Genomic DNA, 15,740 nt, shown 5'->3' with positions numbered 1-15,740 from the left:
ATTCTGGTCACAAAACTTCATTAATATACGGTGTCGCCTACATTATGATGCTTGCATGACCCAAAACGTATAATTTCAGGTTCTCCCACATTTCCATCTACTGATACCTCATCACATCAAGATGGTATTCCACCAAGGAGGGATTTCCTCCTGTCTTAGTTCATGAATATTCAATTTGAAGGATTTAATATGGTGGATTTAATATGAAGGATTTAATATAATATGTGGTGTCATGGATATTGCCTATCTGGACTTCAGCAAAGCCTTAGATACAGTTCCACATAAAGAGCTGATAGATAGACAGATACGTTAGTGATAGATAAGTTAGTGAAGATTGGACTTAATCCCTGGATAGTTCAGTGGATTTGCAGCTGGCTGAAGCAGAGATATCAGAGGGTTGTTGTTAATGGCATGTATTCTGAGCAGAGTCTGGTTACAAGTGATGTGCCACAAGGGTCTGTTCTGGGTCCTATTCTTTTTAATATCTTTGTGAGTGACATAGGGGAAGGTTTGGTAGGGAAGGTTTGCCAATTTGATGATGACTCTAAAGTGTGCAATAGGGCTGATATTCCTGAAGGTGTCTGTTATATGGCAAATGATTTAGCTTTACTAGATAAGTGGTCAAAGCAATGAAAACTGCAGTTTAATTGCTTTGACCACTTATCATGTTTCCAAATGTAAAATAATGCACTTGGGCAAAAGGAATCCTCAATCTGAGTATTGTATTGGCAGTTCTGTGTTACCAAAAACATTGGAAGAGAAGGATTTAGGGGTAGTGATTTCTGACAGTCTCAAAATGGGTGAACAGTGTGGTCAGGCGGTAGGGAAAGCAAGTAGAATGCTTGGCTGCATAGCTAGAGGTATAACAAGCAGGGACATTGTGATCCCTCTGTATAGAGTGCTGGTGAGACCACATTTGGAGTACTGTTTTCAGTTCTGAAGACCTCACCTACAAAAAGATATTGATAAAATTGAACGGGTCCAAAGACGGGCTACAAAAATGGTGGAAGGTCTTAAGCATAAAACTTATCAGGAAAGACTTAATGATCTCAATCTGTATAGTCTGGAGGACAGAAGGGAAAGGGGGGACATGATTGAAACATTTAAATATGTTAAAGGATTAAATAAGTTCCAGGAGGGAAGGAAGTGTTTTTGATAGGAAAGTGAACACAAGAACAAGGGGGCACAATCTGAGATTAGTTTGGGGAAAGATTAGAAGTAATGTGAGAAAATATTTTACTGAAAAAGTAATTGATGCTCGGAACAAACTTCCAGCAGGCGTGGTTGGTCCACAGTAACTGAATTTAAATATGCCTGGGATAAACATACAGTGATCCCCCGCTCGTTGCGAGGGTTCCGTTCCAGGAGCCCCCGCAACGAGCGGGTTTTCGCGAAGTAGCGCTGCGGAAGTAAAAACACCATCTGCGCATGTGCAGATGGTGTTTTTACTCCCACAGCGCTAGCGAGGAGCCGAAGATTGGGGGCGGCGCGGCTGTTTGCCGCCGGCATGGGGGGCTTCCTAGCAGCCCCCCAAACCCGGGTTGGGGGTCCGGGGGGCGCTGTCTCTCGGCGCTTTCGAGCTGAGTCCGGGAGCGAATTCGCTCCCGGACTCAGCTCGAAAGCGCCGAGAGACAGCGTGGACAGGCCCGTTCCTTGGCGCTGTCTCTCGGCGCTTTCGAGCTGAGTCCGGGAGCGAATTCGCTCCCGGACTCAGCTCGAAAGCGCCGAGAGACAGCGTGGACAGGCCCGTTCCTTGGCGCTGTCTCTCGGCGCTTTCGAGCTGAGTCCGGGAGCGAATTCGCTCCCGGACTCAGCTCGAAAGCGCCGAGAGACAGCGTGGACAGGCCCGTTCCTTGGCGCTGTCTCTTGGCGCTTTCGAGCTGAGTCCGGGAGCGAATTCGCTCCCGGACTCAGCTCGAAAGCGCCGAGAGACAGCGTGGACAGGCCCGTTCCTTGGCGCTGTCTCTCGGCGCTTTCGAGCTGAGTCCGGGAGCGAATTCGCTCCCGGACTCAGCTCGAAAGCGCCGAGAGACAGCGTGGACAGGCCCGTTCCTTGGCGCTGTCTCTTGGCGCTTTCGAGCTGAGTCCGGGAGCGAATTCGCTCCCGGACTCAGCTCGAAAGCGCCGAGAGACAGCGTGGACAGGCCCGTTCCTTGGCGCTGTCTCTCGGCGCTTTCGAGCTGAGTCCGGGAGCGAATTCGCTCCCGGACTCAGCTCGAAAGCGCCGAGAGACAGCGTGGACAGGCCCGTTCCTTGGCGCTGTCTCTCGGCGCTTTCGAGCTGAGTCCGGGAGCGAATTCGCTCCCGGACTCAGCTCGAAAGCGCCGAGAGACAGCGTGGACAGGCCCGTTCCTTGGCGCTGTCTCTCGGCGCTTTCGAGCTGAGTCCGGGAGCGAATTCGCTCCCGGACTCAGCTCGAAAGCGCCGAGAGACAGCGTGGACAGGCCCGTTCCTTGGCGCTGTCTCTCGGCGCTTTCGAGCTGAGTCCGGGAGCGAATTCGCTCCCGGACTCAGCTCGAAAGCGCCGAGAGACAGCGTGGACAGGCCCGTTCCTTGGCGCTGTCTCTCGGCGCTTTCGAGCTGAGTCCGGGAGCGAATTCGCTCCCGGACTCAGCTCGAAAGCGCCGAGAGACAGCGTGGACAGGCCGTTCCTTGGCGCTGTCTCTCGGCGCTTTCGAGCTGAGTCCGGGAGCGAATTCGCTTCAGGACTCAGCTCGAAAGCGGCGAGAATGAACGGCGTGGGCGGGCGAAGGGCGGGCGGCAGCGAGGAGTTTGCGTGGGCGGTGGGGAAACTCCTCGCTGACGCCAGCAAGAGGGGGAAGACCCAGGAAAGCCACCCAGCAGCTGATCTCCCGGTTGCCATCTACGCATGCGTGCCCATAGAAAAAACGCACGCATGCGTAGATGGTATTTTGACTTCCGGGTTGAAAAATCGCGAAGTACCCTGTTCGCAATGGTTGGGGACGCAATAAACGGGGGATCACTGTATATCCATCCTAAGATAAAATACAGGAAATAGTATAAGGGCAGACTAGATGGATCATGAGGTCTTTTTCTGCCGTCAATCTTCTGTGTTTCTATGTTTCTAATATATGAGTTAGTTTCTCCCTTTAGAGGTTGTCCTTGAGTTACAACAGCACTTCAAACAGCATTTGTAAAAGGGACTTTTGACAATTTTTCATGCTTACGATAGTTACAGTATCCCCATGCTCACATGATAAAAATTCAAATGTTTAGCAATTGGTTCATATTTATGATGGTGGCAGTTTCCTGAGGTCATGTGATCATCTTTTGCGATTCACTCCCACGCAAAGTCAATGGGGAAGCCAGATGCACTTAACAACCATGTTGCTAACTTAACAACTGCAATGATTCACTTAACAACTATGGCAAGAAAATTTGTAAAATGGAGCGAAGCTCACTTAATAACTGTGTCACTTAGCAACAGAAATTTTGGGCTTCATTGTGGCTGTAAGTCAAGTACTTCTCATTAAGAAAGCCAAAATTTATCATTGTATGGTAAATTCTCTCCTGAATATTTGAATGCATTTATAACCTTCCTGTTTGGTAAGACAAACATATGTAAATATGTATGTGTGAGCACAATAGCTGTCATATGTATATACAAAATAAAAAATTATAATTCTTGCATGTATGTAAAAAAGAATTCCATTACAATATACCAACCGCATTTGCAGTGTATCACTGAAGAACAATATTTTTCAGATATTTTAGGAAGCTGATCTGGGGTTCAATTACACTGATCAAGATAATGAAAATGAGAGTGCGAGAACAATTTATTGAGTTCACATTTTAATTTCCCAAATAAAAATGCAAATTAGTATTTATGACAAAATGTATATACTACGGCAGTGGTTTCAACCTGGGGGTTTGGACCCCTTTGGGGGTCGAACAACCATTTCACAGGGGTTGCATAAGACCATGGAAAAAGACAATTTTCCCATGGTATTAGAAACTAAAGCTTCTATTCTGGTGCCTTGGAACATAGTCTTCGGAGAGGGGCGGCATACAAATCCAAATAATAAATAATAAATAAATAATAAATAAATATTTTTACAATCTGACCAATCAGGTGTTTACAGTGCAGTGTCCCTCTGACCTTCCTGCCAATCAGCTTAAAGCTCTTTTGGGAGAATTGGCACTAGACTTATGGTTGGGGGTCATCACAACATGAGAAACTGTATTAAGGGGTCATGGCATTAGAAAGGTTGAGAACCACTGTACTACGGGAATGTGGATGAGGGTGCATTTTTTGTATAAATGCTGAAATGAGAATATTGATGAATTTCTGTTTTATTACTCTCAAAGTACTAACTCTCATAAGAGGAATTATCTGAAGAGCAAATTTACTTTGTTTAATTATTAACATAAAATATGGCAACACACCCAGATTCCAAGTACGTAGGTCCTCATCTGTGGTTTTGTATATTAATGTTGGTATGTTGGCTATAACTAAGGTTTATGTGTTTACAAATGGTGTTTTTGGGTTGGTATATTACTTACCTTTATACATAGTAAACTTTTGTTAACCATGAACACAATTGCTGTATTGTTCTGTCATTTCTGAAGCTTTCAAAATCTTATATTACAATGGTACACAATTCAGAAATCTGAGAAACAAAATCTGATTTTAACATTACTAAGTTTTAAAATATTTATTTTCTAACTTCATTATTTTACAAATCAATCCTATCCAACACATTCCCCCCTCCTATTTTATTTTAAGTATAGAAGAATAGCGGTACCTTACATTATGGTGACTCTTAATTTTCTTGGTTTTAGAAAATATGGTTATTTAACTTCCTATTTCACTTGCATAAATCTTATGAACAAAAGAGCAAAGCTACTTTGATTCACTGTTTACACCTGTTCTCCAATATATTTCTTTGCAGACTTCCAAAGAAGATCTTCTGCAAGCTGATTTTGAAGGGGCTTTAAAGTTTTTTAGAGTTCAGTTGCCTAAAAGGTACAGAGCTGAAGAAAATGCTAGAAGGCTTATGGAACAGGCCTGCAATGTCAAGGTAAGATGGCTTATCTTGGACATTTTTGACATAAAATAAAGCTAATATAAAGACTGACAATTCGAGAAATCAGTAATTGAATGAAGGATATCTTACTTTGAACACTTTTTCTTCTTCTATACAGTAATCCCTCATTTTTTGAGAGGGATACATTCCAAGACCACCCGTGAAAAAGAAATTTCCGTGAAGTAGAGGAAAGATTTTTTAAATGTATTTAACGAGTATTTGGACTTTTAAAACCGACCCTTTGCATTAAACAGTCATTCTATAATGTTTCTCAGCTGGAACTACATGTGATATCCTACCACTGTAGAAGAATTTTATGAATTTTTAATGGATTTAAAATTTTCAATGGATTTAATGGAAACCCGTGAAGTAGTGAATCCGCAAAAGATGAACTGTGAAGTAGCAAGGGATTACTGTATAAAGTTTTCTTGGTTATTCACAGTAAAGCCTTGGGTCTGTTGCTATTTGTGTACTATTCTTTAAGAATGACAACTTACAGAAGCTTTACCTTATATGCCATTCATGAATTGACAGAATTGCCTATATAAGTAAAAGGTTTATCAAATTAAGAATGTCTTGGTTTTCAGCAGTCTTTTGTACTTCTATTAATTCTGGGTTTATCAAATACTGTAGCGCATTTTTGGTATGTCAACACCAGGGGCATTGGTTCCAATCAGATGTGAACCAGACTACTTTTCCTGACACAGGAAGCATAAACAAAAAAAACCAATTCCACTCAAAATCTGCAGATTCATTGTCAACCAAAAAGAAGAAAGAAATCATACATGCTTCACTTCTCCATTAGCATCAATGTATCATCAAAACTTTCCCAATGTAGAAGAGAATATATGTAACTCAGGTTGAAATGTGAGATCTTTAGAGCTTTCTGAACTTGGCTGTTTGCTTGCAGACATGTCATAACCCAACTAGATAACATCAGTGCTAGTGAGTGTGTGCTGTTTATATATATTAGTTTTTCCTGCCAGTATTGATGGGGACTTGATTTTCTAATGAGTAGTTCCTTAATTAGGATATTGTTTTCTGCTTGATTTTTTTGGTCAAGTGTTAATTCCTGTTTATCTAGTTGTCAGCCATTGGAGGAAATGCGTTCTAGTCTTGTTTCTTTCTTAGCTTTTTATCATCTGTTTTGGGTGATATGGATATTTGGTTTATTTCTTTGACAGAATATCAAAATTCCAGGAATTCCCTAGTGTTTTTGGATTTAGTTTGGTCCAGTATGCTCATAGTTTCCTAATTGAAACCAGATGACTCTGTCCACACGTTTTGTCATGTCTTCTGATTACTAGATCATGTTAATGGATATGCTCTGCTAATCTTCTGCCTGTTTTATTGTTGGAAGAAATGTCCACATTCAGTTCCAAGTGGGAAGAAAGACACTGGAAACATGGAGACTGCTTGGAAAGATGGTTTAATAATGGATAGGACGACATGGTTTTGAAGAAGCACATTGGGTGGGGGGGGGGGGGGGAGAGATTTATATGCTGTCTTGGGTTCCACCTTGGAGCTTCTATTCCTGTGTAAGAAATGTATTCTGAGTGGTTGTCAGACTCATGGGGCCATGCAGGGGTAACTGTAGTGTCTTTTGAGTCCCGAGCTTTGTTGAATCTTGATGGGTGATGATGTAATTAAGGGGCTTTGGGTAATTCCTGTTATGGCTAAGGACTAATCCTACCTTTGTTTGATCTTATTTTTTTTATATTTATTTATTTATTTTGTCCAATACACAATAATACACAATGAAGGTTATAGAGGATATAGTAGAGAAGAAATACGAGATATAGGAGAGACTATAGGACAGGGGACGGAAGGCACTCTAGTGCGCTTATGTACACCCCTTACTGACCTCTTAGGAATCTGAAGAGGTCAGCCGTGGATAGTCTAAGGGTAAAACGTTGGGGGTTAGGGGATGATACTATGGAGTCCGGTAATGAGTTCCACGCTTCAACAACCCGATTACTAAAGTCATATTTAAAGTCATATCTTTGGTGAGGGTATTTGCTTATGAATAGACCTAGCTGTCTCTTTATCTCTTAAGTGCTGACGTCTGCTGTGGGCTATTGAGGAGGGTATGGGCTATTAAAAGCGAGTCTGCTTCCTGCCTAAAAAAACCACATTTCTCCATTTTATATCCAGAGAGGTAATATTTCCTAGAATATTTTATTTTCTAGGAGAGAGGTAGGTGCTAACTTCCTACACTATATATTTGCTGTTACATTCCTTACATTGTATATAGTAGAGGATTCCTGTTTTTTCTTCCTGGCTGCTGAGTCTTTTGGTTTATTTAAGATGTTTTGGAGGGTTTAATTGGATTACAGTGTCATAAAAAGGGAATTGTCACTCCTTGCCGCTTCCCACCATCTGGAACTGTCTGAAAACATGATACGCAGAGGCTAAAAACGGGGCATACGGAGGCCAAAAATGTGATGCACAGAGGCTGAAAATGCTATATGCAAAGGCAGCGATTGGTGGCAATGTGCTCTGGCGATCCCCACAGCCTTGAACAGGTCTAAAACTGAGCATTCAGAGGCTGAAAACGTGAGGCATTGAGGCCAAAAACGCGAGGCACAGAAGCCAAAAACACAAGGCACAGAGGCGGCGATGATCTGTGGCAATCCGTATAGCCTAGAACAGTGTTTCCCAACCTTGGCAACTTGAAGATGTCTGGACTTCGACTCCAAGAATTCCCCAGCCAACATTTGGAGTTGAAGTCCAAATATCTTCAAGTTGCCAAGGTTGGGAAACACTGGCCTAGAACAGCTGTTTGGGGGGTGTTCTGGAAGGCTGATCCACCCTTGAATCAGCTGCTTGTGCTGTATCAGGCTGCAATAATATGCGGAAGCTGATCTTGCTGTTTGCTATTTGTTACAACGACACTAGCCAGATGGATGGATCCACTACCGCTGGATGCTGGTAGGCAGAGACAGAATGTTTCCCCCCTTATTTTCATCACGAAAAACTAAGGTGCATCTTATACTCCGGAGTGTCTTTTACTCCGAAAAGTGCAGTAAGCACTTGGGTCATAATTAGAATTTTTCAGTGGCCACTAGCTGCTCCTTTAATTTCCACATCACACAATAATTTTTACCAACAAATTGCACACCTAGGGATCTTGGGTGGGTTGCAAAGGATCATGTAAACATTCCAATTGGCAAACATTTCTCAGTCATACACTTGAATTAGAAACAGATACAAGCAAGCATATCTGTGATCAATACGTTTTTTGTAAAGAAGATAATGAAGCTTTCATGAAAGAGTTCCAACTACTGTGTATCAAACACAAGCCGTTTCTAGTAAAATCAAGATTTAAAACCTTGTATTCTTTTCTTGCATGGTAGAAAAGACTTGAAACTACTTTTTTGGGAGGTAGGAGGAATAGTTTCCACTGTCCCTTCTTTTGGGAAGCCAGTTTTAAATCAGCTTTAGGCTCCTTGCTTCTAATTTTAGTGAGATCTTATTCCAGAAACCCACCCACCCCCGCCCCAGTTTGACAAGACTACAGCTAGTCTTCATTTAATAACTGTACTGGATTGCACTGGTAATGAAAAATTAACTTTTTGACAAATGTTTGACTAAATATGCAATCTCTTGCCTATTTTTCTCTGCAACACAAGAGTCCCTAAAAAGTGCTAACTGCAAATTAAGGAGCTCAATTTTGTGACTTTTACTGGTCAGCTCACGGCTGTTGTCTATAAGTGATAGGGCTTTAATCACTTTCACCCCTTGAGCTTCTGCTTGCTTCCAAATGGCTGGAGGGCGTTAGCCAAACAGGCAGTGCTAGCATATTCTTTTAAATATGTGTTCCCCGGTTGTATGCCTCTTCACTCTTGTAGCAATCCCAGGTGTTCAAGATGCCTTTAGAAAAGGTGAATTTTCTTATTACCAATGCATGATGGATAATTGAGGAAGTCAAAGAATGCAAAAAAAAAAATCACTGGATTTTTCATTGATTAAAGTTCATTGTTGACCATATCGTGTATGAAATGTGTTTAGAAACATGGGTATGCGAAAGCATCTCATTGATCTCATAAAAAACATATACAGATCAGGAAGCCACATTAAGCGAGAACACGGTAAAACAGATTGGCTTCAGGCAAAGGAATATCACAAGGAAGTATACTCTCCCTTTATTCAATTTGTAAAAAGTGGAGTGGAAGAAGATGAGCATGATTTTAAAATTGGAGAACAAAATACCAGTAGCATGTCTGTGCCAAAGATAGTGCCTGGATAGCTGAATATGGAAAGGATCCTCAATTCTAATAATAAAAATCAATGAGCAAAGTGAAAAAAATTAAATATAAAGAAATCCAGACTAATGACAACTGGTAGATAATCAACCTTAGAACTGACAATGAAGATATCAAAGTGATACTTCTGCCTTTAGTATCAACCATCAATGTAATGGAACAGTCACAAAAAGTATTCAAATGCTATTATGTATGTGCACTTATAAAGATCAAGCAAGCCACAAAATTATCTGTGACACAAAGGTGGAAACAAAGGTTGGACTCTGAAGAACCAGGATAGGAAGAATATGAATGCTTTTGGAGTTTATTATCTGAGAAGACTCCTGAGAATACCATGGAGAGCCAAGAAAAGTGGATCATTGAACAAATCAACCCAATGTTTTGCTTGTAGCACAAATTATGCCACCTTGGACACGTTATGCAAAGGCATAACTTCCTAAAGAAGATGCTGGGGAAGGTGGAGGAAAAGTGTAGAAGTGGATTACAAAAAGTTACCAATAAAGTGGATACATTTTATTTCATTTCATTTCGTTTCATTTTTTGTGTGCCGCCCATCTTGTCACACTGCCAATGAATTATTATGGGAAGATTTGAAACATCAGGTTAGGGACAGATCATGGAAAAAATCTACGTGGCCATTAAGAATTGAAAACAACTTGAGAGAATATAATTATCACCAGTAATCCACATGTCCTACTAGCATTACAATTTGGGCTCTTGAAAAATTGTTATTTAAGTGAAGTGTACAAAATATTTCAAAAATAAATTCAATACATTCCTAAATTACATATTTAGATGGATGTTTTCAATGTAAAATTTATAGTAAGATATTTCTATATACATAGACCCAAGTTTTGCTTAAATCATGTGTTGATAATTTAAAGGAAAAAAATTCAATTTGGAAACAGACTTGTATAACTCTTCTCTCTGGTTTTATATTTTCATGGCTTCATCCAAGTGTTTTCTGTTTAGACATTATTCAGATCACTGTACTTAATTTGTTTTTGCACAGAATGATAAAAATGAATGGATTCATTATGAAAAGTTTTGATTTTGACTGTCTAGTGTTAAATGCAGTCATAATTTTAATTACTTTTTAAAGTATTACATATTAAATATTAAGAATTATCAGTTATTTTAACATTTCATGAGAAGAATTTTAAGGAAGTGACTGAGCAATTATTCTGGTCTTCCGAGAAATTCCAACTGAGCAACTACTTCCTTAAACTTGGTGCAATAATTAGTGAGTTCAGTTGCCCTCACATCAGTTATATACTCAGAGCATAACGATACAAATACTTGATTATGGTACCACCCATTGCAAAGTTCTTATTTGTTAGTAAGCATATGAATGAATGAATTGACCATTGCGGCTTGGAGGAACTGACACACAGGTTGTAAATGTTGATAAAACAATTTTATTTATTTATTTATTATTTCTTTATTTGGACTTCTATGCCACCCAGAGGATTCTGGGCGGCATATAATATCATTTGAATATGATATCATTTGAATATGATATTGTACTTAACACACATAAGTAAAAATATTTATGATTGAACTTTAAATAAGAAAAAAATTGTTAAAAATGGAGAAATACTGTTGAATATTGAAAAGAGGACTCAAGAGAATCACTTGTTAATTATTTACCCAGGAGAAGGAGGAAAAGTCTGCTAGTTTTGCAAACTAACACATTTTATTTTAAAAAGTATATGTTTTTTATGCTCTAACTCACTTCCTGGTATGCAGATTTACTCTATGAAATGCTTATGTGTCCATTGGATAGTTTTAGTTGGATTGAAATGGGCTAGCTTTGATGGTGGGATGTAAATTGTTGAGATCATAATATCAGTTCAATTTTCAGAGGGATTCATTTTCATGGGTCCAAGATTAATTAATTTTAAAAATTAAGATAAGATAGCAATTAGTATACAGTAATACCCCGGTTATTGCGTCCCCGACCATTGCGAACAGGGTAATTTGCGATTTTTCAACCCGGAAGTCAAAACACCATCTGCGCATGTGTGCCCTTTTTTTCTATGGGCACGCATGCGTAGATGGCGCCCGGCAGATCAGCTGCTGGGCGGCTTCCCTGGGTCTTCCCCCTCTTGCTGGCGGGAGGGCGAGCAGCGGGCATCAGCAAGGAGTTTCCCCACCGCCCACGCAAACTCCTCGCTGCCGCCCGCCCTTCGCCCGCCCACGCCGTTCATTCTCGCCGCTTTCGAGCTGAGTCCTGAAGCGAATTCGCTCCGGGACTCAGCTCGAAAGCGGCGACGGCCAGCGCGGAGAAGCCGTTCGCTGGCGCTGGCTGTCGGCGCTTTTGAGCTGAGTCCCGGAGCGAATTCGCTCCAGGACTCAGCTCGAAAGCGCCGACAGCCAGCGCGGAGAAGCCGTTCGCTGGCGCTGGCTGTCGGCGCTTTTGAGCTGAGTCCCGGAGCGAATTCGCTCCGGGACTCAGCTCAAAAGCGCCGACAGCCAGCGCCAGCGAACGGCTTGTCCGCCGCCTGCCTGCCCGCTAGCGAGGAGCCGAAGATTGGGGGCGGTGCGGCTGTTTTAAAATGTCGCCGCTGGCATGGGGGGCTTGCCAGCACCCCCCGGACCCCCAACCCGGGTTTGGGGGGCTGCTAGGAAGCCCCCCATGCCGGCGGTGACATTTTAAAACAGCCGCGCCGCCCCCAATCTTCGGCTCCTCGCTAGCGCTGCGGGAGTAAAAACACCATCTGCACATGCGAAAACCCGCTCGTTGCGGGGGGTCCTGGAACGGAACCCTCACAACGAGCGGGGGATCACTGTACTATTAATTTCATAATGAATTATTCTGCAGAAAAATGCTTGAACTATCTTAAAACATGTCTGCATACAGAATGCTGCTCTATAGAAAAGTCACAAGCTACTTATTATACAGTAGCTGCCCAGTTTTGGTGTTTTTTTCCTATGGAAAGAGATAATGTAAGACTTCTCTTTTACACAGTCATACAGTCATAAGTGTCCTCCCAGGCAATCCAATGCCTGGATTGTCTTCTAGAAAGCTGTGCATAGAATCTAAAAAGGAAGAACTAATAGGATATATTTGATGGCTAAATGAGAGAGAAATTAAGGTTAGGGTTACTATTCAGAAACAAATTGTGTTACTTGTGAGTTCATAAAAAATCTACATTAAATGTAGTTTGACTAAGGTGGGGTATGGTAAACAGATTATTTGTATCCTTTTATCTACGTATGGTTGATCTACAAATACTGTATCTAGATGCCCTTTAAAGGTTTTCTTTTTAAGTTTTGGGAAATTTTAACTGGTTCATCCTTTGGTCTTTAACACAGAATATATGAGAGAGCGTAAGCACTCTTGAAGCCTAGGTATGTCTCATTTGTAAGTAGATCCTTCTTGAAAACCTTCCCAGGCAGCAAAGAATCATGGGAAGTTCCATTCGTTGCTTTCTCCTACAACAGGTGTCTTTGTTCAGTCACCTTCTGCATACATTATCAACCCTTGCTGAGTCAGACTGATAGAACTACAAAGGCGAGAAAGAGTACTTTCATTTCTGGCAAATATTTTCAACCAGGAAGTTGAAGCCAGAAAATTTTATTTTAAAAAAAATGCTTTTGTGAAAAGACTCCCTACTCCAGCGACATAACCTGAAGAATAAAGTGGAAGATTTAGAATGACAGGCAGGAATTTGAATCCCTGATGATGAAGAAGAATTACTTGTTTATATTATGGATCAGAGCTGTCTTCATTGGGAAGAAAACAAGTAAGCCCACATTAGCCTCAGCATCGCCAAACTGCATTATTTAAATAACTTCTTGGATTAAATATGAGATATTTTAATCTCAAGGATTTGTTCTTCATGCTTTCTCTATTTAACCTATTAAAATTCTGCCCAGTTTCACAGCAATAATAGGGTGCTTTTATTTCTCTCATTAAAAAACAAAGGGTATTTCCCTGGTTTGCTATTTAAGTGAAAATAATATAACCATGAAAATTTTGGAAGCACTTGTTGAGAAATATGAAATTGAGGGCAAAGCAAAGTTATATTTTCATTTTGCAAATGACAAACATGTGACATTTTGCTAACAATTGGACTTGGAAGCATACATTTTGTCATTACAGTATCACTTCTGTCATTGTCATTGTGTGTAAAATTAGGATTTTTATCACAGAGCTAGGCAGGAAAGAATATTGCAGGCAACCACAATGGAATGAGTCATTTTTAAGATATATTCTATTTTTTAATTCATAGAATGCTGTTTTCCAATATTTTAGAAACATAGATGGAAATACAATGTTAAAAGTTTTTTAAAGGTTTTCTTTATTGGTATGTTGGTCAATTATCAGTTCTCTGAAAAGACCAACACCCTTTTCAATTAAAAAAAATGGGATGTTGCATATAAAAGAGAGTTGGATTCTCTTTCAAATAATTTTTTTAAAGTCAAATATGCCTAGAAAACATATCCAACCATGCAAATATGGATTCTTTCCGAAATATCTGACAGGTTATACAGAAAAATCCCAATCTTGACAGAATGCTACTCATGTCTACTGTGCAAATTTTTGGAAAAGGCATTAAACAACTCGCCTTGAGAAATCTGACTCCTCCACTAAAAGGAATCTAGTGTGATTAAATATAGCATTTAAGAGAAAGCTTTGTGAGAACATAGTTCCTCTTTCTCTCAGCTTCTTTCGGAATTACTTTTCTGTTGGAAGATTACTTTTTTATGGTGGAAGAAAACTTAAGGAAAGACTGTTACTATATGGACATATGAACAGGTGTTTCAACTATCTGTGCCACACAGAGACCTAGAAAACTCCCAAAGGAAAAGCAGCATCCAGGAACTGTTCTCATTGGCTGCAAGAGATTTTCTTTTTCTTTTTCCTTTTTTTTCTGTTTCTCCGGTGACACTCCCTGCCTAATCACTTCAGGTGGCTGCTGTGAAAAAGTCATACCCAGCTAAGCTGAACTGAGCTAATTTTTCGTCCTATTGCTGGTCACTGCTAACAGAGTTTGCTGACAACATGATGGAAGAAATTTCCATTGTGATGGCCTACGATTCTCATGTCTTTAGCCAGCTGTATGATGAAGATTTTCTAGCCAGCCTGGTGGCAATCAGCAAACCTAGATATGTGGTAGGTGTTTACATTATGAAATATGATTTGCTTCAATTTATTTTTAATGTCTGTAATGTGAAAGAAGTCATCTTCCTCTACGTTTTTAGCTTTCACTGTTTTAACGGTTTCCGGATTGAGACATTGTTTTGAAACCTTTCTGATTCTTTCTTGTGTACAATTCTGAACACTCTTGGATTTTGGTTGTACAGTTCACCTGTAATGCTCCTACATGAATAAGAGACCCTAAAACTACTGTACTCTAGTTTAGTTATTTAATGTCGTGTTGTTTGACTTTTAGGAGCAGTGAGTTTATTGCACACACACAAAAGAAGTCTTCTCCACCTCATATTTCTATTTGTCTATGAGGTACAAAAAAAGAATGTGTTACATATGTTTGTGTGTTTTATTTGGTTTCACTTGACAATAGAGATTGGAAGTAAATTTCATTTTAAAAAAGTTGGCTTAAAAAAAATGCATCTTTCTCTGCGGACCTTAATGTTTTATTGGAGCATTAAGTCTGGCTATTGTGTTGCTTCTATAGAATCTCAGTTCACTTATACTCTTGAGAATGTTGGGAATGTTAATCCTTAATTTATCTGTACAAATTTCTAGCTGCACAGAATTTATACTGAATAATCCAGGATATAGTAATAATGATAAGCACATTCTGTTTGGGCAATTATATTGCCGAATAAAACACAGTTTTTATAGCTAGTGTTCTGAGGCAGATTAAACCTTTAACTACTTTACAAAATCTCAATTCACCACAAACCTCACCATAATGCTTTACACAAAATATTTACTAGCTAATAAAACAAACTCTGCTTCCAAATAAATTTCATTTATCCTTAATTTATCCAGACTTGTATCTTTTCCTTTTGTGTAATAGTATTAACAAAATTGTTTGTTTGTTAATTGTTTTGCCCTTCCAGATAAAGACTGCTTCTAGCAGTAAATGAACATTTTTGCATTTGCATGTCAAATATGTATTTGTGCATATGCATTTGGTGGATAGCCTGATATGCTGAGATAATACTATGCACAGGGAGATATAAACAAATGCCCAAAAGATCAACATTCATAGTTAAAACTGAATAATTAAAAATATAACTCCTGTTTTAGGTTCCAATGTTTTCCACCCTTCATCATCTATTTAACTCAGAAAACCTAACATCTAATCTGCTGTTGATTTCCATATAAAATATGTTACCATAAATGTATTTTGATTCTTCATTCAGATATGAATATAGATATGTAAACACTTGTTTTTAAAAATCACTAGATGGAGCAGTTAAATATACGCAGAGAAATTTTAAAAAATAG

At 40.0% G+C, this 15,740-nt stretch overlaps 1 protein-coding gene across 10 annotated transcripts in view; it reads left to right on the top strand.

The window, feature by feature from the left end:
* The window catches only part of RABGAP1L (RAB GTPase activating protein 1 like), a 224,733-nt gene that overhangs the window by 168,305 nt on the left and 40,688 nt on the right, over window positions 1–15,740 (top strand). For 5 of the 10 annotated variants that reach the window (XM_070746727.1, XM_070746725.1, XM_070746728.1 and 2 more), the window contains exon 18: window positions 4,914–5,042. In XM_070746727.1, the coding sequence (XP_070602828.1) occupies window positions 4,914–5,042 (129 nt within the window). Of the gene's footprint in view, window positions 1–4,913; window positions 5,043–12,810; window positions 14,436–15,740 lie in introns of those variants that run through there. The other 5 variants (XM_070746733.1, XM_070746739.1, XM_070746734.1 and 2 more) reach the window with 5 other exon arrangements.

Source organism: Erythrolamprus reginae, chromosome 3 (assembly GCF_031021105.1).
Source record: "Erythrolamprus reginae isolate rEryReg1 chromosome 3, rEryReg1.hap1, whole genome shotgun sequence".
Lineage (NCBI taxonomy): Eukaryota > Metazoa > Chordata > Lepidosauria > Squamata > Dipsadidae > Erythrolamprus > Erythrolamprus reginae.
Note: the sequence above shows the minus strand (reverse complement) of the source record. Positions and strands in the feature narration are given on the sequence as shown.